This window comes from Otolemur garnettii, unplaced genomic scaffold, assembly GCF_000181295.1.
Source record: "Otolemur garnettii isolate 467f Iridium unplaced genomic scaffold, OtoGar3 scaffold00051, whole genome shotgun sequence".
NCBI lineage: Eukaryota > Metazoa > Chordata > Mammalia > Primates > Galagidae > Otolemur > Otolemur garnettii.
The window spans coordinates 959684-980499 of NW_003852446.1; the positions used below are offsets into that span (position 1 = coordinate 959684).

The 20816-nt window shown below is 39.7% G+C and overlaps 1 protein-coding gene across 2 annotated transcripts in view; it reads right to left on the reverse strand.

Annotated features, from left to right (window-relative positions):
- The window catches only part of ASB11 (ankyrin repeat and SOCS box containing 11), a 25370-nt gene extending 6287 nt beyond the window's left edge, over positions 1-19083 (reverse strand). The window contains exons 1-4 of one of the 2 annotated variants that reach the window (XM_003791857.3): positions 18527-19083; positions 9620-9699; positions 5442-5549; positions 2197-2347 (exon numbers count right to left, since the gene is read on the reverse strand). In XM_003791857.3, coding sequence (XP_003791905.1) covers positions 2197-2347; positions 5442-5549; positions 9620-9699; positions 18527-18707 — 520 coding nt within the window. In that variant the 5' untranslated portion in view covers positions 18708-19083. Of the gene's footprint in view, positions 1-2196; positions 2348-5441; positions 5550-9619; positions 9700-17486; positions 18329-18526 lie in introns of those variants that run through there. The other variant, XM_003791858.3, reaches the window with a different exon arrangement.
- Positions 19084-20816: the final 1733 nt, after the last annotated feature.

Here is a 20816-nt window from a genome sequence, read left to right on the forward strand (position 1 = left end):
TTTTTTTTTTTTTTTGGAGACAGTCTCACTCTGTTGCCCTCGATAGAGTGCCCTAGCATCACAGCAACCTTAAACTCTTGGGCTCAAGGGTTCCTCTTGCCTCAGCCTCCCAAGTAGCTGGAACTACAGGTGCCCACCACAACGCTTGGCTATTTTTTCTTAGAGACGGGGTCTCACTCTTGTTCAGGCTGGTCTCAAACCCCTGAGCTCAGGCAATCCACTCGCCTTAGCCTCCCAGAGTGCTAGGATTACAGAGGGGAGCCACTACATCTAGCCAGTATAGAACATACAGACATGATTAATTTGCAGCACATTAATGCTTTGTTCAGGAGGGAATTCTTGATGGGAGCTCGCAAAGAATTAGTTCTCTTCGAAGTATTAAATTCTTTCCTTAAAGCAAAAAAATCTTATAATCATGAAATAATTTACCAACCTTTTCTTTGTAGATAACATAGATGCAAACTTCATCCTAGACCTGCCTAATTTATCACAAATTCTAGACTGTGTATAATTTAGGCATTAAAATATATAAGACAGGAGTCTGTGAATTCAAATTATTTGTTCACATAAGTAAATATTAAACCTGGCTCATACCATCAATACTTATGTCAAAGTATTAACTCAGACTATGACCCAGCCTGTTCACAGAGGTTTAAAGCTGTAAGAATCCAGTGCCTAAAATTCTTTGACAAATATAGAGTACCTGATAAGTATTTTTGTATAATTCTTGTCTTTTATTTTTGAAGAACAAGGAATTGAGCCTATTCTGAGTTAAATATTCTCAGGACGTTTTCAAAATGAATATAAAAGTTAAATGATTCGCACGAATATAACAATATCTAAACTAATGAATTTGCTAATCCCTTTTCCATTCTGATGTGGATCCTTAGCATGCTTTCCTAATATAGAAAAAATTATAGAGACACATAGAATTGTGTGTTTATGGTAAGCATATATATGTTTTGTAGGCACACAGATTCCAAATGCTCCATATATAATCAGCTAAGCGCTGCGGGATTATTTAAGTAATTCAAACCATTCCTGCTGTTTATCCATTTTTCAACCTTTGGATAGAAATACAAATAACATTAATTTTTTTCCTTCAAATCAATATCAAAATTTTTAAAAAGACTTTTATGTCATTTCCAAAATAGTTCATTGCTCTACACCTTGAAGGACTTACTTGATGTTTGAGAAATGACTAACATCAGTTACTAATCAATAAATGCACACTCAATACATTTAGGACACTGTTAAGACATAGATACACTGAGATCTGGATCTTTTGTGTCATTTAAAGTAGGGGAAAAATTACCAAGTGACATGTTTAGTAACGGGAAAATCTTTCAATGTCACCTTTTGAAATAACACTTTCATCCCCAATTATAGCAGCAAAGATCATTAGTCAAAAGTGATTTAATTTCCCCTTTGTATCACTGGTCATGATCTAAGTGAACGAGTCTATCACTAGAGACCACCTAAATGTACCTCTCTGGGCGTGACCTTTGACAAATGCCCTTGTTCTTTCAATGGTATCTTCTTGTGCATGTCTAGTCTGTGGATATAGTTTTTAAATTCCTTAAATTTATTTTTTTTTCTTCATTTCAAAAGTAACTGTCAACACAAGAATATAGGTCAACTTCAAGATTTCCAATGCCATCCTCTGTAAAGCTGCAACTTGTTTTGTTCAGTAACTATAACCTTGAAGTTATCAGCTCATGAGTGTATCACTTGTTGTAGACAATTACATTTCCTCTTCCGTTAGGGAGACTACCAGCCTTGGCTTTTAGACACTTTCATAAGTTATTTTAGCTTACTGGTTGGCATTTTATGAGCTTTGGGGGATGAACAATTTTTGTGTACTAAAGACAGATACATAAGCACAGTACAATTCATGGAAATCACAACTGCTGTCTTGGTAAAGGGTCTCAGGAAGGCTTCTCAAGTGACTATCCCCAGAAACTGGAACATCTGAGACAGGAAGACATTCCCAGATTATAATAAGAGTTGTTTCATGCTGCAGGGATATTTTCTGAGGATTTAGGCAAGTTCACGTTATTGCTGTGGGATTTCTAAACCACATATATTCTGATAAGAAAGAAGATCCTGGCAATCCCTGCATGACAGTAGACAATTGGTCCACACAGACTGCAATGAGCGTCCCGTGTTTTATGTGCATTGTGGTGGCATGTTTACCTCTCTTCACTGCCTCATGGATGGGTGAGGACAAGTGCACCTCGAGCTGGGGGTGGGCTCCGAACTCCAGCAGCACATTGACACATGCGATGCTGCCACTACGGCATGCATTGAAGAGAGGTGTGGCTCCATGAACCGTCACTCCATTGACCTAAGGATGAGCAGAGAAGAACCCCAGAGGATTTGCTATTTCATTCTTACCATCTCCAAGTGTATATTCCTGTGTATCTGCCTGGGGAAATTTCCCATGCTGGTGAATGAGTGAGGGAACTCCACATCTTTATAGTTCAGGCAGTCCCTAAGTTACAAACACCCAACTGAAATATAACTCATACTTATGATCAGAGGGTATTACAGGTAGTAAGTGTTACTTTTCCAACTTACATACAGATTCAACTTAAGAACAAACCTACAGAACCTCCTTTGTAAGCTGAGGACTGCCTGTATTATGAAACCTCATGAGGTTTGAGGGTAGATCAATGAATGACTAGATGTTAAACACTTAAAACATTGCCTGGTACCCACTAAGCACTCAACAAACCCTTGCAACAACAATTTTTTCCATTTTTCACTAATACAGACCTGACTACCTCTCCCAATCATAAACAAACATGGCAGCAACCAAAAGTACTGGAGAAATCAGCTACCTAATGGTCCCTAAATCAATGTTTGCAAAAAATCTCCTGGGCAATTCCCCACAGTTCTACTATCTTTCTCGCCACAAGTTTCTTCTCTAATCCACTGTAATCCATATAAATTGCACACACCAGCTCTTGCTCCTAAAGATATGATGGCCAAGCCAAAGGCACATAGAAAATAGACATTGACATGATGTCTCCAACCATCCTCAGTACCCCCTAGGGTTGTGGGAGTCATGTAAGAACCATCAGGGCTGGGAGGCATCCTGGAGTATTAAAGAATGATTGGGAAGAACACCAGAACGACCTTCTGGTGGGAAGGCTCTGATATGACAGAAATGTACTAGAACAGGTATTTGATGTCAAACCGTTTTGCCTCAACAACTAAGGAAAGTTGTGTGTGATATTAATTTTTTTGCTTCAGAAACAAAAATGATTTATCTCCAAGGTTCCAACATAATCCCTATTAATTTTGGATCTTTTTTTTTTTTTTTTAAGATTTTGAGACAGAGCCTTGCTCTGTCACCTGGGCTAGAGTTCCATAGCCTCAGCCTAGGTCACAGCAACCTCAAACTCCTGGGCTTACATAATCCTCCTGAGTACCAAGGACTACAGGTGCACTCCATCTCGGGCCAATTGTAGTAGTCACAGGGTCTCGCTCTTGCTCAGGTAGGTCTCAAACTCTTGACTTCAAGCAATCCTCCTGCCTCGGTCTCCCAGAGTGCTAGAATTACAAGCATGAGCCACCACCCTCCCCTTCCCCCATCAATTTAGAAAGTTAAAGATTAGATGCTAAGATGGCAGATTCAGGGGAAAATGCGAATAAATGCATAGTCTAGGGATTTCTATACTATTTATATTTTTACTAAAAATATTTGGTGGAACTGGTTTAATTTGTGTTTTACTAAGTATCATCTTTATCCTCTGTCTAGGAAGTCATTGTCTTATGTGATGTCCTAAGCTCCTCTCTTAGTTCATACCAGCAAACATACATGGAACACGTACTAGATGCCAATGTTTTAGAAACGGTAGCAAGACATTTGCCTCTCCTTAAGTAGACTGAATTCTATTACGGAAAACAAATATAGAAAGAGATCATTTTGATACAATAATGAATGCTTTAGATCGCTATGGAAGCAGGATAAAGGAGAGGATAGACTTTAGAAATACTAGGCAGCCAAATTAGTAGGATTTTGTGATTAACCAGATGGGGAGATGGAAGAAACAAGATGATTCCCAAGTTTGGAGCTTGAGAGACCAGGAAAATGACCTGGGCTCTGAAATTGGGAACCCAAGATGAGAAACAGGTCCCAGAGGGAAGAACATGATAAGCACAGCTTCGAATGTATTGAATTTGAGGTGTCCATGAGATTGCCAATTATGGGGAACTTTCTACTGATTACCTTTCTCTTATTTCTTTTTTCATTCTGATTTAAATGTTAAATGATATAACAAAGTATTTGTTGGCTGCTCCCTTATAAAACTGATAAAGACAAGAAACAATGACTTACTTTTCTCCTTGTCCCTCAGAAAATCTTTTCTCTGACCTCAGATTGTTTATCATGTCCTGTCAGCAGTCTGACCGTGACTCCAGTTGACTGGCTTGAAAGGAGATGGCCCTCACATAGCCTTGCCCTTATCATTATCCCTTACACCAGTGGTTCTCAACCTTCCTAATGCCACGATGTATTTGCATTTTTACAAAGAGGTTGCAACCCACAGGTTGAGAACCGCTGCCTTAGATGACTAAGTGGTAACTTAAAGAACCATTACCAAATGGAAATGCCTGAGCAAGGCGGCATCAGAAAAATTAGTTTTTGCAAGAAACTAATATTTTATATTCAGTTCTACTCATAGAAACTGAATATTTTATATTCAGTTCTACACGTCTACATATAGAAACTCAACTCTATAAAAGACAAAGAAAGTCACCATTAAGCACTTGAAAATACTGCAGCTCATAAAGAATGCAAAGGCTGAGTCAAACAACAAAATTGGCAACAAAACAACATCTGGCAACTTATCGCAGCAGTCACCGAGATTTTTCAGAAGTTGTGATTTCATAATTCTGTCGGGATGTTTGTGTTATATATAGGGCCTCAGTCACTCTTTGGAAAAAGTTAGGCTATACGTTCAAAATACGATAAAGTTTAATTTTGTGGGGTTTTCCAATGTACTATTTATTAAGAGCTTATTGATTTTGATAAGTTTGCTCAACAAGAATAGTTATTGGCTTAGGTATGAAATGAAGTGTCTTTTATTGTTCTTTTAAAATTTGTCCTTTTTAATATCTTACTTATCTTTTTTGGTTTTTTTTTTTTGGTCGGGGCTGGGTTCGAACCTGCCACCTCCAGCATATGGGGCCGGCGCCCTACGCTTTTGAGCCACAGGCGCCACCCCCTTATCTTAAGTCAGCATCACAATTTGGAAACCGAAATCAGGAAACCTGAGCGATGGAATATACGCAGGGACAGAGCCAGTCAGCCCGTACCCACAGTGAGTAAGCACTAGGGAAGGCAGAGTCTCTTAAGGTGTTAGCAGATGCACGGGGGCAGACAGAACCATGCGGGCAGGGGCAGCACTCACGTGGGCAGGGGTAGTACTCACGTGGGCACCATTTTCCAACAAGGCTTTAGCACAGGCCACGTGACCTCCAAGGCATGCCTCATGAAGAGAAGAGACCCGGTTAATTGTCACAAGGTTCACATTGACACCCTATCATTCGGAGAGAAGAGAAGGAAATGCTTTATTACTGATAGCAATGAAAACAATGTTGGGCAGTATGTGTCTCCAGTTTTCAAGGTCTGTTGGTGGCAAAGTGGCACCATGTAGAGACAGCAGAGATTATGAGCAAGAGAGTATAAACACAGCCCGGGAGCCTCGTGTTCACGTAGTCAATAAATGCTCACTCAGCATTCCGAGCCAGGAAGTGTGCTAGGACCCGAGTCTTCAACCCTTACGACATGGCTCTGCCTCCTCCCAGGCAGAAATGCAAAATCAAAGGGAAAAACCAGTGCTATCCTGGAAGCCTGTTCAAACTTCATTCAGGAGATGGGCTATCCTTAAAGCTGGCTTAAGGAATAAAAAAAAAAATTAAAAAAAAAAAAACCTTGACAAATGAAGTGATATTTTAGCTTAGGCTTAAAGCATAAAAAGTTTCCAGATAGGAAAGCAAAGGAAGGGTACGCCATCAGGAGGGAATAGAAGATGCAAAATGGAGAGTTGATTGTAGGGATAAGGTTGAAAGACTGAAGCAGGGAGAGCCAGGGAAATGTGGCTGCGAGTCCACGAACAGGTGGCACCGGCCTGCTGTGGGTGTGAACAGCAGTGGATATGAGGAGGGGTAGGTGGCAGACTGCAGGGAAGTTCAGGGAGTAGATTTGGATCTGAAAAAGAAGGGTGACCCTTGCACTTAAGAGTAGGAAAGCGAAGTAGCCAGCACTTCCTTATCAGGCTGTGCAATAGCCAGCCACACTGCTTTGGACACCATGTCACTGCACAAGGAGGTCCCTGAAGTCACAGTGTCTGGGGCCAGGCGTAGGGCTTCTCCAAACCCTCATTTCCTCACCCAAATACAACCATCTCTGCCCAGGCCTGACATATTCCCCTGTCCCACACTGCTGTGCTCTGCCATCCTCATCCTGGAGTCCATGTGACAGATGACAAGGTCAGCCTAGCTGGTGGACAACTCTGACTTCATACACCAGATTTTAATAACTTGACCTTTACCCTTTCCCTCCCATGATTGCCACTTCGTACTTTGGAAAAGACTTAGGTCCCTGATCGGTGCTTCCCAGCCAAGCCTTGCCTTGTAACCTATCTGCTGAAACTCTGCAGCCCAAACTCCTACCTACACACCCACTGTCTTCTGCCAGATCTCCATAGGGCTGGCTGCATTCCTGCTGTAGCCAGCAGCTGAGATTTGCCTGTCCCTTCATCATAGGGCCTCCCCATGCCTCCCGGGTCCTGTCTATTTTCATTTGCTGGATATGACGTCATTACTCTACAATTGTGCTATTTATTTCAAACTGGGTATCTAACACAGTTAGAAAAGTCTTTTCCTTTTCTCATGTATAAAAGAAGAAAAAAACCAGACTAGTCCACAAGGTGGCAGAGTGTGATAAAAAGCAAGCAGACAAACAAAACTTTGATTCAGTGTAAAAATCTCAGATTTTCAGAATTGGCCTGAAAGACGATCTACCTTAACTGTGCATGAGGAAACAGAGAAGCAGAACTTTGAAATTATTTACAAGACTTAGGGATTGTGGCTGTCAGTGACAGCCAGCAATGTAACCAAGAGTTTCGAAACCCTGGTTTAATGTTTTAACTCACATGGCTTTAATGATTTACTCATATTTACCATGCTATATAAATGTAAAATAAATAGTGTATATGGGTGAAGTGGAGATGTAGCAAGTAAAAGTTGAACTTTTCCATGAAGAATGCTTCCTATACACTTGATCACACTATTGAACCTGACATGTTTCTGAAATATAGTTAAAAATCAAGGTGTGCTCAGCGTAGCTAGGACCCTGGTACATAAAAGGACAGTAGTGGAAAAACTGTTGAAGTCCCAACAATCTGCAGTTGAATTAATGTCTGTTAATTTCTTGTTTTTCACTAATGGACCATGGCGATGTCAACATTAGGAGAAGTTGAGTGAAACGTACAGAGTGCATGGGAACGCTCTATAGTGTGTTAATAACTCTGCTTCAAATTTATCCCAAAATACAAAGCTTGTTAAAAATACTGTTAAAAGTATTGAGGTGGGAGGCTGAGAGGGAGGCAATGACGCAAGAATTTTCATGGCATATCTTTTTATAACATTTGAATGTTTTTGTCATTTAAAATCATTTAATACATAAAGCGAAAAACCGTGTAGAATATAAAAGCATTTCACATTTTTAAAAACGAAGACCTTCTAAATTACAGGTGTAAATATCGACAATCCTTTATCTGAAACCCTTGGGGCAGATGTTTCAGATTTAGAAAATGTTCAGATTTTATAATTCAGTGCATACTACATGAACCCTCTGCATTCTACAGTAACCCTCGGCACCCCTCCCCCCAGTCATCAAACACATTAATTTTTCCTCAAGCAAAATAAACAAACATTCATACTAAAGGGGATAACTTTTGGTGTCAGTTCAGATTAGATTTGCAAGCCAATGAGGTTTGGCCCTAAGCTTATGAAAACCTTGTTTGCAAAGTTTTTTGGATTTTGGTATTACGATTATAGATTAAGGAGCGCAGTACAAACTGTGTGATGAGACATGAAAGATTATTTCAAGAACTGACCCACTTTTACAAATGAAAAAAACATACATGCTTTCCCATACAGTATAAATTAACAGCCATCTTCTCTTTGATATTATTAAATGTACATAACATTTTAAGTTTTGAACTACGTTATATATTAACAATAACTAAATAACATCAAATATAAAGGGCCTACAAATAAATAAGCAAGTAATAAAATCGGGTACAAAGCCCACGTGATCATTGTTAGCAATACTGATTTTCTTTTGCCTCTACTTTCTTAAGAAATAACACAACTCATAAAGGGGAAAGCGAAAAAAAAAATCAATCAATTTAAAAGCACGTGTGTGCGAACCCACACACACAGAGCAGTACACCTTAGTTGTTTAAGTTCAAAATGGTAAGGAAGGCAAGTTAGGTAACTGCGAGGACGTGGAAAGAAAAACAATGACTCACCCTCTCTGTGAGTCATTAACAGCAGACTGTAAAACAAAATATACAAATGGAGGCTGTATACTTTTTTCCATTCGTTTCACAAATATTTACCAGTGTCTATACTCATTGTTCAAGGTGCTGGGAATACAGTCACAAATACAAATAAAGTAGACTTCATAGCTAAGATTTGAATGATTCTTCCCTAAGGAGTAAGATTTACCCATTTGTTAACCTATTTTAATACTCTTAAAATACTACATATTCTATCAATGGGATGGCCTAAGATAGTGCCCAGTAAGCTCTGATTCCTGGCATTGGCTCACTTGTGTAATCCCTTCACCTTCAGTGTGAGCTAGACTTACTCATATCGAATAATTAGAATATGGCAGAAGTGACAAGCTGTCACTTCAGAGATTCGGTTATTAAACAACTGTGACTTCCCTGTTCGGCACGCTCTCATACTCTCTCTGAGGGAAGCCAGCTGCCATCTCATGATGCAGCCCTGTGGAGAGGCTCACGTGGCAAGGAATTAAGGTTTGCCAACCACCACAGGACTACTTTGGAAAGCCACCCCCCCACCCCACCGTGTTGAGCCATAACTGCAGCCTTGGCTGACCCTCAGCAGCCCGTGAGAGACCCTGAGCCACCATCACCCAGCTAAGCTGCTCCCTGGCCCAGAGAAACCATATCAATCAAAATGCTTGTTCTTTATGGCCACTGTGCTTTGAGGTAATTGGTTACACAGCGATAGCGGACTAATGCAAGTTTAAGGCTATTGTTACTAAGGCCCAAGCTAAGAAGTATGAGGTGAGTTGGTGCAGCACAAATTTGAGGGCATCCTCCAAGATTCCCCACAGAAAAACGCAAAGGAAGGCCCAGAAAGGGAAGGAGGGAACTGGGCAGAAAACGAGGCAGCTCCCCAGGAACACAGAGGGGAAGAATGAACAGAGAGGTACAAGAGAATACAAGTGCCTGGAATGGTAGTGCTGGGATGAAAGAGGTGAGCAAGTCCTCTGCTGCCGCTAAAGCTAACAGAGAGTGATGCTTGATCACAGCATAAGCACGAAGGAGCCAGTCTTCAGTTTACTTACTTGTGCAATTAAAGTTTTAAGGGCCAGTAAGCGTCCCTGAGCTGCAGCTTCATGGAGCGGGGATCGATCAGCCCAGCAGTCTGAAACACAAATCAAGCTTAGAGTTAAGGTTTGGAGACTTGTTCCTGTGGCTTCTTCATGCTGCCCACCCACTATGTGAGGAGTTCAGGGCAAAGAAGAGGGAAGCAGGGACCGTGTGTCAGACTGTCTCATCAACTGTTTGCAGGCAACAAGCTACTGAATATAAAGTCCATTAGTTCAGTGGTGTGTGCCAAGAGAGGGGAATAGTCAATCCCTCTGACTTTTGAGGGGCAGCTTTAATAAGCAATAGATTTAGTTCAAATATATAGTGCCCAGAGCCTGAATCCAATAGGTCTAAATAAGGGAAATTGAAGGGCAAAGCAGGCCAATGAGATTCCCTATTTTTCTCCTTCCTCTGCCTTCCACCCCTATCCCAAAGACTTAACTGCATGTGCACTATGAAGGAGATTCTAAGGGGCCAGGGAAAATAGTTTTGTCCCCAATTTTCGGGGTAGTTGTTTCTGCTTCATGTGATAATGAAGTATATCTATTACAATGTAGAATGTCATTTTTCAAAGGACTGATTCCTCTAAACACTTTTCCCCAACCAGCTTTCCCGTGAGCAGTTTAACATGATGGCTGTGGGGGGGACCAAGTGGAGCTAGACTACCTGGATTCAAGTCCCACTTCAACCACCTTCTCTGTCCAAATCAGCAAGTTACCAAAATCATTGGAACCTCAATTTCCTTATCTGTAAAAAGAAGTTACAGTAATCTAGTATTTGGCAAGTGCTTTGGTTTCTAAGTAGGCCAATAAAATATATCCATGGTGACAGATGCTCCAGACACGTTAAGTGGTCCAATTTATGACTAATAAGTAGGCTTGATAGCATAGCACTCTAAGTAACAGCCTCAGACTGCCTTCTAAATGTTTTTGTTATAAGTGCTTGTCTACAAACAAGACTAACCAGCTTAATGGGCATCTGAAAAGTAACCCTCTATTAAACATCTCAAAGAGCAATCATTTGTTTGGGAAGAAAACCTACTCCAGTTTGCAAAATGTGCTGATTTCTCACATTATGACTGTGCTCTCCATATACTGAGTAGAAGGTTGTACAAATTGGATTTAACACAAAGGGCCCCTCTTCTCAACTTCTTCTAGGTGATCCTAATGAGGATAACAACTCAGGCTTTCCATATCTACAAACATGGCAAAATGAAAATCTCTGAATAGAAAGTAACTCGAGGCTTTAAGGAAATAGTAAACTTTTCCAATGGATGAGAACCAGGGTTATAAACATTTCAAGTGGCCCTCTTTCTATTCTAACTCAGTGTATGTCCTCTAACCCTTTGGGTTATAAAAATGGAGGAAAGCTTCAATGAACCTTATAGGTTGGACTGATATTGGAGAATTGGTACAAAAATGTGGTTTTCATATGTCTAAATAGATTTTAAAATGTATATTTAGATGTAAAGCATAAAAGTGTATATATACAGAAAACCTAAACCAGGGTTCCTTGGAGAGATAGGTGACTCAGGCCTGGGCCAGGAAAAATACAATATGGACCTCACCAACCATCTTACCAGAAAGTAAGGAAGTATTCAAAGACAGACAGGCAGTATCAAAAAGGCACAGAAGCTGGCTTGACAGGGCTTCCGTTGGCTAAATATGGGACAATTCAAGCATCAAAAATAAACAATGAGAGTAAAAGATTATACCCTACCAAATAAAAACAGTGATCTAGAAGTCCTTTATTTAGTCAGTGATGTAAATAAATATATAAAGATGGCGAACAGAAAGCATTTCATCATAACAGAACGCCAACTTAGAAAAGCAGAAGAAATAATAGACAATCATCCTTGTCTCCTCATAAAATAATTACTACTTATACCAAAAGTAGGGGTCATTTTACAGAAGAAAACGGCAAAAACCATCTCATCCAAGTGACAACATTTAACCCGATCAGTAATGGAACAAATCAGCACCATCTGCCATCTGACGAAATGCCATTGCTTCAGTGACATTCCTGCTCCAAATGAGTTAACCCACATCTGATCCTGAGGACACCAGGCAAAGGGGACATTCCACTAACTAATTGGCCTGAAAATGCAATTCCTGGGACAGAGGAACAATTCCAGAAGGGTGCCGACAAGACACAATAGCTAAAGGCAACACACCTGATTATTCTGCTATCAAGGACATTATTAGAACAGTTAGCTAAATATGAATGGGATCTCTGGATGAAAAGAAGTAGGAATTCTTTGTATAGTTCTTATAACTGTTAGTTGAAATTACTTCCAAAATGAAAAGTAAAACAAAAATAAATAGGTCTATCAAATCACTGGTGATCCCATACTCCTGATATGAATGCATAATGCTTTTATAATAAAGAAAAACAGATCAAATTTTTAAGATGAACATACCTTGTGTTTGTACCTCCACTTGTTCCAGAATTGGTTAAAAATTGAAGCGTGAAATAAATTTAAATCTCTTTGGACATCTATAATTGTCGTAAACCAGAAATAATGAGATAATCTTACTAATTGAGCATTAAGTATTGAGTATTATTAATAATTGGTCTTACCAATTGCTCTTACTCAATTTTATCATATATATAAATTTTTTACAACAATTTTTTATATATATATAAAATGCTCAATTAGTAAGACTTGGTTTTCCTCTAATACCTCCCCATCTCATTCGACGTGAAGTGTACGTCAGAGATGTTACCCTCTTACTTGATTGCTACTAAAAGTGAATACAGCACAGGGATCGGGAGGACGGTTTTTACCCACAGCTGCCAACTTAAAACTCTGACCAAATGAAAAAAGCAAAGCTATACGTGTGCCTTTGTTATGCCATTGTTCTAACAATAGCCTGAGTCACCTGAAGGTACTGTAAGTATTCACTTCAAAAATAAAAACAAGCTTTAAGTAAATCTCTGATCATCTCTGTAGCCCCTGGCTTCTTCCCACTCCCAGAAGGTGGGGTAGGGCTCTAACTGGCCCACGAAGCAGCTGGAGGTAGAAGGGCAGCATGTTCTTCACATGCCTCCTACTTCTTCCTTTCAAGTGCCAGCTCCTTTGGTGCCCCGGGAGTGGGGAGAAGTGAGAGGAACAGGGAAGATGTCTACCTGGAAGAGGAGGCCAGCTCTGCTTATGTGGCCTCATGGCAGGCCTCACTCTGGGTCTGTGACATGCCCTTTGCACCAGGGCTCATTTCCAAGTACCTTTCCCACCCATTGGCATTTGGCTACCTCTCCTCATGTCTCCCATCAATGCAGCATCCTCTGATGACCCTTACTCCCACCCCATGCCTCTGATGTGGCGACAAGCCCTGTGCCAGCTTCCATTCCACCAAGAAAGAGGGAATGGTGGCTGTCCTGGGCTTCTCCCTCACCACCCACTGCCTTCCAATTCTCTTTCCCCCTATTTGGACAGCACAGGGCCAGGCAGTTCACCAAGTTGTCCAAGCACGCTTCCAACTTGAGAGTGAAATACCAGGCTCAATCTCCTTTCAGGTATCCGTTATCTAAACTTGAATTTCTCCTACAGCCCCCATCCCATGGCTTTCAGTAGAGGAAGGAGAGCCTTGCTTTATGGCTGGAAACACCCCAAATTGCACAACCCCTTTGCTCCACGTGAAACAGTAAAGAAGTAGGATTGAAACTCAAGTTTTGGAGACTTCAAAAAACACCTTGTTCTGGTTTTCAGAACCACTGGTTTTTAAATTCTGCTTATCTTCAGGGTAAATTTAAGTTGTCTCAGGATGCTTTCATATCCACCTTCTCCCTATAACTAGTATAAATCTGCAGTCCTCAAACCTAGGTTGTACACCAGTTTTGGCCTGTTAGGAACTGGGCTGCACAGCAGGAGGTGAGCAGCAGGCAAGCAAGTGAAGCTTCATCTGCATTTACAGCCCCTCCCCATCACTGGCGTCACTGCCTGAGCTCCGCCTCCTGTCAGATCAGTGGCATTAGAGTTTCATAGGAGTGTGAGCCCTACTGCCAACTGCGCATGCGAGGGATCCAGGTTGTGCTCCTTACAAGACTGTGATGCCTGATGGTGTGAGGCGGGGCTGAGGGGGTGATGCTAGCGCTGGGGAGTGGCTGCAAATACAGATTATCATTAGCGGAGAGGTGTGACTGCACAGACCATAGTAAATCAATCGCTTGCAGGCTCATATCAAAACCATTCCCCCACCCCAGTCCATGGAAAAACTGGCTGCCATGAAACTAGTTCCTGGTGCCAAAAAGTTTGGGACTGCTGGTATAAATAATTCAACTGTATCACCTTAAAAGTCAAAGTCATTTTTGTTTCCCAACTGGAAAGAGAATCACTCTCAAGAAAGTAACGTTTCCATTTCATCGTTTTCTAGCACTTGCTTCCAAGAACCTTGAAAGGTTTTCACACAAAACCCTTTTTCAGAAACTGCCACAGTGGGGTCTCCTGTTTTTCTATTCTTGTTCCCAACAGTCTCTCACTCACTCTTATCATTCTCATTTTGCAAATTGAAGCTAATTGTAAGAAATTGAGGATAAAAGTTATTTGGCAGCTTGGGAGTTTTTCCATTCCCTTCATGAAATATGCAACTAAGCTCTCCAAATAAATGAATGCTTAAGTAGGACTCAATCACTCTCCTCTAAGGCAATCTATTTTTAGTCACTTGGCAGACTGCCTGTGTCACAGGGCTGCAAACACATTACGAAGATAGTTTACTCTACAAATATGTTTGCTTGTTCTTGATGAGGTGTACGGAAAATGTTCAAGCACTTTTTCATTTTCCCTTCTGAATTTTTCTCAGAACGTGATTTGTATCTTTAGCTTTCAGACTGTTTGAATAACAACTTCACAACAATTTCTAAAACCACATAGTTCGATAACAAAATTGGTTCAGATGGAATAAAAAAAAATCCCAGGTGTTTAAGATAAAACCAATTATTTTTTTAATTTTTTTTTTTTTTTTTGCAAATTATACCCTAATACCAACAAGGATTTCAAATTCTAGTCTATTATTCAAAAAGACCACCTAACTGGTTATAATCCCTGATGCACGTGAACCATCTTTATTCTCTTTATTCAACTTCTAAAATCATATTAAGCAACACCTTCTCTAGCATTTATTAAAGAAAAAGAAAGTGCATAGGGAACTTCACTTTTGAACCAAAATATAGGCAAGAACCTAGCAGAATTAATGATATTTTAAGTAAAACCTAGACAATTTGAGACAAAGATACTATAATAAATTTCCTGATATCCAAAACAATGTAATAAAACTGAGTGAAAATGGATACTCTCTGTTCAGTTCTGGTCAGAGGATGGGCACAGTCAATGAGCCACATCAGACACAAAGACTCGTGTTGATGTTACAAAGAAGGCCCCTGAGAACCCATTAGGGGCCGGAGAGATGAAGTAATGGTGACCCATGGGAGGCAGAGCCCTGCGGGAACTGCTTGTCCCAGCGTGGGAAAGACCAGTAGGCACCTGAGCTACAGCACCACTTAGAGCACAGTTAGGCCAACATTTGGGGAAATGACCAGGGAAACTAAGCACAGAAGGCTAGGCAGAGGTTTGGGCAAGAATGGAACAGAGGCAGGCAAATCCTATAGGCATGGAGAAGATAAGAAAAGCAAGTCAGGAAGATGAGTCAGACAGAAGCAACACTGTCAAATCACAGTCAATTAGCTGATGAGGTGATTTTAAGGGTAACACTTAGAACAGTACTGATCTTTCAGACTTAGCTTAAAATAGCCATTGTTTTTTAAAAAGAAGTTACTATAGTTCTATAACCTCTCATCTATCATTGTAAAATTACCCATTGTCTGAAAACCAAGCTTCTCCCTGAACTTGATGCAAACTCATTTAGCTGCAAAACATGGCCAGAATTCAGGCTAAGCAATTTATTATTTTTATTTGTGTTTTCACTTAGTGAAACATCAAAGTGGGTGATGTGGGAGACAGCTCCAGGCCCCCCTGGGAGTGCTGTGTAATGCACAGCATACATACTATGTAATCTTTCTAACATCCAAAAGAGGTTACTGAATTCTGAAGCATGTCTGGCCCAAGGGTTGTTGAATAACAGATGATCAGCCTGTATCCACACTTTGTTTTCATCAAGTTTGATTACCAGGTCGCAGTACTGAATATAACTTCGTACAAATTCACAGAAGCTGAAAAATCACACAGCATCTCTCCTGAGAAAGGTGCCTGCACAAATATCTTGAAGGTGGGCTCTGGTGATCCACCTGATGCTCCACACAGAACAGCAAGGGACAAGGACAATGTTTCAAACTTAAAAAGATACACACACACACACACACACACACACACACACATATACACAAGTGGACATAAAGTTTGTGTGCAATTTAAAATAGTATAACATACTAAAAAAATGCACACAAACTTTATGGACACCATATATATAAATATGCATGTATATTTGATAAAATACACAGAGAAGCTTGAAAATCAAAACTAATAACCGTCAACCATAGCTTAGTTTGAATGAGTTATCTGCAAATGTGCCACTTTAAACCACAAGACCTATTGGCTCATGTATTCCAGAATATAAAATTCCAAAAATCTTTCCAAAAACTTTTACAGCTAAAAACAAATTATATATAATAAGGAAGTGATATTAGGCACAGCTTCTAAAACAAAGAGTACCCAGGACCTATGAAAGCCTAACTTCTGCCCCAGCTGAGTTCTTCCCATCCACCCTTGTTTTTGACATTACAGAGGTTCGTTTACAGCAGTGATTTTCAACCAGTGTGCCTCGAAAAATTTTAAAGATAATTAATTAACTTCAAAAGAAACTCAAAGCACAGTGCATATATATATTGCTCTTCTTTTGATCAACACGATTTAAGCGTGACATGGAAGCTTAACTATAGGTTCAAATGTGCCATGAGATTAAAAAAGGTTGAAAAACACTGGCTTACAGGAACAGAATCTGCTAGCAGAATCAAGAATTTAACCTTGGGCTGAGACTTGTGCAAGTCAATGAGCTAATCTACTGATTGTCATATATTTTCCCAACAAACATTTGTCTGGCCAACGAACAGCAAAGGTGATTTTTGGTTTAAGTGTTAACACCACAAAATTTTATTCTTGATTTTTAATTACATCTAGCTCTAAATGTGTAGTATCTGTTAATGGTGGTGTCAAATGCAAAAGCACGGAACTGTGTAAAAATTACTGGTTCTGGCAAATTACTGCCTATATTATTACAGAAAGACTTCTTTACCAAATCTATTATATGTATATGCAGGCATATGGGGGTCTGTGTATGTGTGGGGCACGCAAACACATACAGGAAGGAAATAAAACAGGAAAACTAACATGCATCATTCTCAGTCCTGCCCCTCTACCAATAATTGAAAAATATGTTTTTAACTTTATAACACTATGCTGCTTGCAAATTAAATGAACATTATCCTAGGAGCATGACCAAGTACAGGAATGAATGAATAACTCTATTTAAGAGATTCATATTTTGGCTCCAAATTCAAATTTAAACTATGTTTACATGGGTTTTGACTACTGGAAAATCATTTTTAAGAGTGCACTTGATTAAGGACCAATCACAAAGACAGAAATAAAACACATGAGCAACAGGAGGAAACATTTTTAACGTGTTCTTGCCAATATTAACCTTGCTGGACTTTGCCTAATTGAAACCACGAGGATGATGTATCTACAAGAACATCAAACCCATTACTGAATATTTTAGAAAGCCACTGTCCAAATTTACAAGTTAAATTAGAAAAGAGCTTTTCAGATCTTGGTTAACTTCAAACTATAAAGAAGAGTTACTTTCTTATTTTTTAACCAAAGCAACATACCTCCCTGAAATGTGTGACAAATGTAATCCCCAAAAGAGATCTCTTTCCACAGTCCAGGCCTTCGGATATTTTCTGACACTTCAAAATTCTTCTCAATTTCCCCAGTTAATTGAAGCATTCTGATGCTTCTCCTTTGAAGGTCTTATTTGTTTGGATAAGACCGCTGTTGACTAATGTCTTCCAAGTTGTCTGGTGTATTGGAATCACATAGCATAATCCTATTTTGAAAGAGAATCCTGGATGCAAACTGAAATGGACACTAGACAAAGAATGATGTAATCTTGGAAGCCCCATGAACACTAAAAATACATTGGGAAACTGTTTATGAATGCTCTATTAAGTGACAATCCCAGCAGCGACAGGGATACAGATATCCCTGCAGCGTCGCACTATAATTAAGGTGAATAATTTCTTGAAAAAAAAAAATGGAGACTAATCTCTACAAAGCATGAGACTTTAAAATGTTTTACCCAAATCTTGACATTTCATACTATAACACCATTTGTTTGCAGTGCTTTGCATGGTAGCACATACAAATGGGTTTAGTGAAGTTTTTCCCGACAGTGACAAGTTGTTAATCAATTCCAGTTGCAAATGGCAGCACAAAAATATACACAGCATGCCACGTTTGCTACTTAAAATCAAACTTATTGGTCATTCTATTTCCTGAGGCAATGTAGTCTCCTTAGCACGTTCATTGTTAAAGTTCAGTTAAAAATACTAAAATCATCCTATGTAAGTAGTTCTTCTGGTCAGCACAAATGAGGTTGCTCAAAAGACTCTTAGTAACAAGCAACTTCATCATTTGCTTCTGAAGTAATAACTGTTAATAGATCTACTAACTTGCAAAACATAAAGCTGAAAATCCTTCACAACTTGATGCAGCCTACAGCATTCACTACTTTTAAGGACAGATGTTTTAAAATTATCCACTCAAAATCAAAGTACAAATAAAATCTGACTTCTAGAAATACTACTGTTCATATGAATTATCTAGGAGGGGGTTGTTAGGTATTGGGAACAAATTCATGTACTTTTACCTGAAATTCCACCATAGATCTCTTCTGCTATCCTAGCTGCTTCTTTTCTATTTCCTTTGACGATATAGAAATGAGTTAGCAGAGCCAAGAAAACTTTAATTAAAAGCTTGAAGAAAAAAAAGGTAGCAAACATTGTAAGAAAAATGTTTTTAAAGCCATAGAAAACAGGACCATCTTCCATTTTGGCTTATGCTCTGTATAGGGTCCTCTGACTGTAAAATTGCACTGAGTTATAATTGGTATCATATGACATCTATTTTAAACCCTCTAGCACTCGGTGCTCCTGTTACTGAGAACTCAGTTTATAGGTTCTAATCTGACTGTGACTTGGCAACTCCATGGGCTGACATCCACAGCAATGCTAAACAAACTCAAGAAACTTCCTTCTACCCAGAAACATCCAATAGTTCGAGAACTTCGTCCCTCAGGACTATCTAACAAACAGAATTCACGTACAGACCTTTTTAACTCCTAAACCCCTATTTTTGCTATGTTGGAAGCAGGGTTAGAAAGATAGAAGTACTTCTCAGACAAAGAAACAAAGCAAGGTACGTGATGTTCATTCAAAGCAGCTCAATATGTTCTATGTCCTTAGTGCCCCTGGAAAATTGCTCTTCGTTCTGAGGTTTATAGAGGATGAAGCCCAAATCTAAAATGTGGCTAGTTAAAAAACATCATTTACTCTAAGGCGGTATTTACTAAAAGGCTCATCTTGGCTGCCTCTCCAAGTGAAAGTGTCAGACCAGAAGCCTGGGACTGCTGGCTGTGGCCACTTCATTGACAAGGTCCCATAGCCAGGTTGCCTTCTGATCACTCACTGCCATTACAAGCATCAGTAAACACGGTGCCTCTTTCTGGAAAGTGTGGGCTATCTTTGACCAGGGAAGAATCGTAATGAAATGGATCAAAGAGGCGCACTAGGTTCTGGGTGAAGCACCCAAAGATTCCATGAGTCAACCCTGACGGGCAATATTCTCTCTTCAGCTGGCCAACATAAGTGGAACTGGTTTATTTTTAATTTTCTTCATCACCCTAGGTCTCTGCCATCATTCTCAGCTATATTTTGTAAATTTCTAAAAACCTATTGAAAAGGCAAGCTGAAATAAAATTGCATAAGCAACTAAGTAAATTTAATAAATGCTTTCTGCGAAAATGTGGGAGCTTCTCAGAACGGCCTCTGTAAGAACTGTTTCACTACACTGTTAAAAAGGCTGACACATGAGAATACAACCTAGAGCCACAATATATAGCTCCCCATTTCAGCGTCTCACGGCACTCTAAGGACATTGTGTTTTCACGCTCACGGGACAGATGTTAACATATAAAGTTTGCTGAGATTAGAGTACCTGGTAGAACACCAGCGTATGAAAATACACAAATACAAGTATTTTGGCTCTCTTCACGTACCTTTGACTGTACTCTAAGTAGGCAATCATTTACACACGTCAGACCAGTGGTGAATTTGTACTGTAACATTATTCAAGCTTATCTTGGTTTTAACTTTCCTGTATGATAAAACATGGCTGTTGCACTGTAGGATGCATAGCAGCAACCCTGGCCTCTCCTCACCTTATGCCAACGTCCTGCCCCCATCCAGTAGTAACAATCAGAAATGTCTCCAGACACTGCCAAATGTCCCCAGGGGGAACAAAATCCTCCTCCTAGCCTACAGTTGAGAACCACCACGCCATCCCCAGAAATAAATGATAAAGGATAAAATCAATTCTCCAACATGCTGGAGAACACAGGCCAAATTCTGTATAGAACTTAAAGTTTCATCATTTCATTTAAAAAAAATCCAGCCATGGATGAAACGATTTAACACTGAGCCACATTCATTTGGGAATGCACAGATGACTAAAGAGGGCTTTAAAAATAGTTTACCAAAATAAACACTGGCCCATAATACCCTGACTGTGCCAAAAATAAGTTTTGGTGTAAGACAAATGAAAACACATGAACACAGGTGACTATTCTCACTACTTCCAATGAAGGGGGTGAGAGAAGCTGGACATCTGTAAATGAAATCAAAATTCAAATTTCTCTCAAAATAGCTGGCAAAATAAAAAGCAGTGCATGCACACAACAGTTTGCAGATCTTTTGTCTCATGTGATAACGCCGCCAGTGCAGTGAAAAACAGAAGTTTGTTTGGATCAGGAGACAAAGGCACAATTGAACTTCTACTCCATAAGCAAAAGACAAAATATACTCTAGAAACAAAAAAAGACCGACTAATTCATCATCTGAAGGATATTTCCTGTTTTACTAACAAACCAAGCAACACAGCAA